The 2,973-nt window shown below is 51.1% G+C and overlaps 1 protein-coding gene across 3 annotated transcripts in view; it reads left to right on the top strand.

The window, feature by feature from the left end:
- LOC114053902 (lipid droplet-associated hydrolase-like) overlaps positions 1-2,274 on the top strand; it is a 72,834-nt gene extending 70,560 nt beyond the window's left edge. For all 3 annotated transcript variants that reach the window (XM_027877033.1, XM_027877043.1, XM_027877026.1), the window contains exon 7: positions 814-2,274. In XM_027877033.1, the coding sequence (XP_027732834.1) occupies positions 814-1,005 (192 nt within the window). In that variant the 3' untranslated portion in view covers positions 1,006-2,274. The remainder of the gene's footprint in view (positions 1-813) is intronic.
- The last annotated feature ends 699 nt before the right edge of the window (positions 2,275-2,973 follow it).

Raw genomic sequence — 2,973 nt, 5'->3', positions numbered from 1 at the left:
GGAAGGAGGGATAGGATTTGGAACTCCAAACTTTAAATAAAAATGTTTAAAAAAAAAAAAAGAAAGAAAGAAAGACAGAAAGACAGAAAAGAAGAGAAACTGTCCAGGTTTCATTGTGTGTCAACAGCCAGGCTCCTTCTCCTCCCGATGCCTGCCTGGCACACCCCTAGCTCGGCAGCTGGTTTCTTCTCACCATCCCCCTTGGCCGGAGAAACTGAGAGGCAGGGGACAGGGTAGATCTCATGCTTTTAGTCTGATGATATTGCCAGAAGCGCCTGAATATCTATTTTAACTGACAGCTCTTGTGTGCTGGTGCCACATCTGGGTCACCCCAAGGGCTGGGTCCCTTCTGAAAGAGATTTCCAAAGGCTGACCTGTTCACACTGACCTCCAGAGCCTATCCATCCTAGGCTGGCTGTGCACACAAAGAAGCTTTCTCTCAGAAGTCTTGAGTCTGCCATTTCCTAAAGGTCTGACACGCTGCCCAGGACAGACCTGCTGGCCACGAGCTGCCCCTCTGGTGTCCTAAGCACTTGGTAGTGTCGTGGCAGCCCAAGAGGGAAAGGGGCCTGAGCTTTCTGTTGGAGGCTCCCCAGGGATAGAGAAGAGAGCCCTGGGCTATATATCCTTTTGGTAAAGATTTCTGCTTCCACAGCCGTCTCCCAGCCCCTCCGCAAAAACGAGTCTCAAGTGCGCCACACTTTGACCAGAATAATGCGCCCCCAGTGGGGATCAGTACCCCCAAGGTGGGGGGGTCAGGAGAACATTGGGGGGAATGGCTACTAATACCACATTGTCCTCTTGCTTTTTTAGCTGACCTTTTACTATGGAACCTCAGACTTATGGTGCCCGGTCCAGTTCTATGAAGATATTAAGAAGAATTTTCCCAGTGGAGACATTAAGCTCTGTGAGAAAGGCATCAAACACGCCTTCATCATATCTTCCAACCAGGAAATGGCCACCATGATTGCAGACTGGCTAAAAGATGACCTGGCCAAAATCTAGCACAGACAGCGCAGGGCAGGGGGCCGGGGAGCAGGTGTGTGTTGGCAGGAGGCTTGATCGGGCAGTAGGGAGCTAAGGAAATCTTCATTTGGTGATTCTAGTGGGAGGGAGCTAATTGAAAAGGAAGGTCGGGCTAATGAATCTCAATAGAATCATCCCCCACTTGGGAATCTGAAACAAAAAAGAAACAGGCGGAAGACTTGATTTCTCTTGATTGTCTGGAAGAAACGTTCCGTGAGTAGATACAGCACCTGCCACGTGGGGTGGGAAGATGTCTTAAAATTCAAAGTTAGAAAATAGAAACCTGTGTGCTCATATAATGAAGGGTGAGGACAGAGCGAAGTCAGAAGGCATGTTTAGAAGGTGCACCTGCGAGGCCTTTCCAGGTAGCCCAGTCAGACGCTGGGAAGGCAGGCCACCAGGTCCTCCAGGCTCTGTGCCAACAAAGTGAATGGTCCTTCTAACCGAGGACACTTTGGTGGTCAGTGCTGTTTGACACATGAGCTCATCGGAGCCTGAGCACAACACGGAAGATATGTGTTGGCATGGGATAAGTCCTGGCCTGGCAGGTAGGACCCCGGACTGGGAGACGGCCCTTCCTCCCCCTGAGCCTCAGTCTCCTCACCTGGAAAAGGAAAGGTTAGACCAGGTGATCTCTAAGACCCTTCCCAGCTCTGACATCCAGTGGCAGCGATTCTGTGCGTGGGAACTGAAAGACAACATGGCAGCCGCTTCCCACGCCTTGTGCCCAGGTTGCCCAAGGTGTTGGCCGGGTCAAGTGGTGCTCATTTTGCCTCCCCTGAGTATTAGAGCCTCCATGAAGGGCAGAGAGCCTAGAGAGGCCTCAGAAGACCTGCCTCAGCCCCTTGTCCAGAAAACAAGCCGAGAGCTAAGCTGTGACTCCCCAACCACCCCCACAGCTGGGGCATGAGAACCCCTTGTCTCCTGAAGTCTGTTTTCTGTCTGTGTAAATGCAGGGCCCCTAGGTCTACATGAAATGAGGCCTCCATCGGGATCGGGCCTGGGGTGCGTGGGCCCAGGCTCAGACTCAGTCTGTGGTTTGGGCCCCCACGCCCACCAAGGGACCACAGCAATCATGGCCATCCTGGAGGAACTTTTGTACTCACCAAATGACACAAGAAGGAGTTCCAGGATGTTGTGGGGCCAGTCTCCTTTTGGCCTTGACTTCATGGTGCAGTTTTAGCATGCTTGATTAAAAACTGAGAAATGCTTCCAGATCACCGTTAATAAATCCATCGCATTTTGAAATGTGTGTGGCTTTTCTGTAGCTGGGCCTGTGCCCCGCGGTGCCCACAGTACCTCGATCCCATGAGAGATGAGTGCGAGTCTTGGCTCCTATGTCCTAAAAGACGCACATGGGGAGGAGGGGAACAGGAATCCCAGGCACTTAAACCCCATTAGCAAGAAGCTCCCGGGGCGTCTCCAGCACTTCTAGGCATTGAGGAATGCAAAATTGGCAAACAGGCTGCCCAACACGTCAGTATTGTCAGTGAGTCAGAGACAAACCTGCATGCTCTCCACCTGGGACAGCTGGTGTCTCAGGGCACAGAGCACTGGGAATGGGGTCACACTGACCTGAGGTCAGATCCAGCTTCAGACCCTGACTCACTGTGTGACCCTGGGCAAGTCACCTCACCCCTAGCTGCATCATTTTCCTCAACTACAAAGGGAGGATGAGAATACCGCCAACCTCCCACAGTTGTTAAGAGATCAAATGAGATGGTAGTTGTAAGCCCTTACCATAGTGCCAGACACATATTAGGCACTTAAGAAATGCTTCTTTTCTCCCTTTCTGTCCTTCCTCCCTTTTTTCTTCTTTCCTTCTTCCCTTCTTTCCTCCCTTCTTTTCTTCTTTCTTTCCTCCCTTATTTCCTTTTTCCCTTTCCTTCCTTTTTTCCTTCCTCCCTTTCCTTCCTTCTTCCTTTCTTTCCTCCCTCATTCCTTATT

This window comes from Vombatus ursinus, unplaced genomic scaffold, assembly GCF_900497805.2.
Source record: "Vombatus ursinus unplaced genomic scaffold, bare-nosed wombat genome assembly UNPS02004184.1, whole genome shotgun sequence".
Taxonomy (NCBI): domain Eukaryota; kingdom Metazoa; phylum Chordata; class Mammalia; order Diprotodontia; family Vombatidae; genus Vombatus; species Vombatus ursinus.
This window is presented reverse-complemented; position numbering and strand designations above follow the sequence as displayed.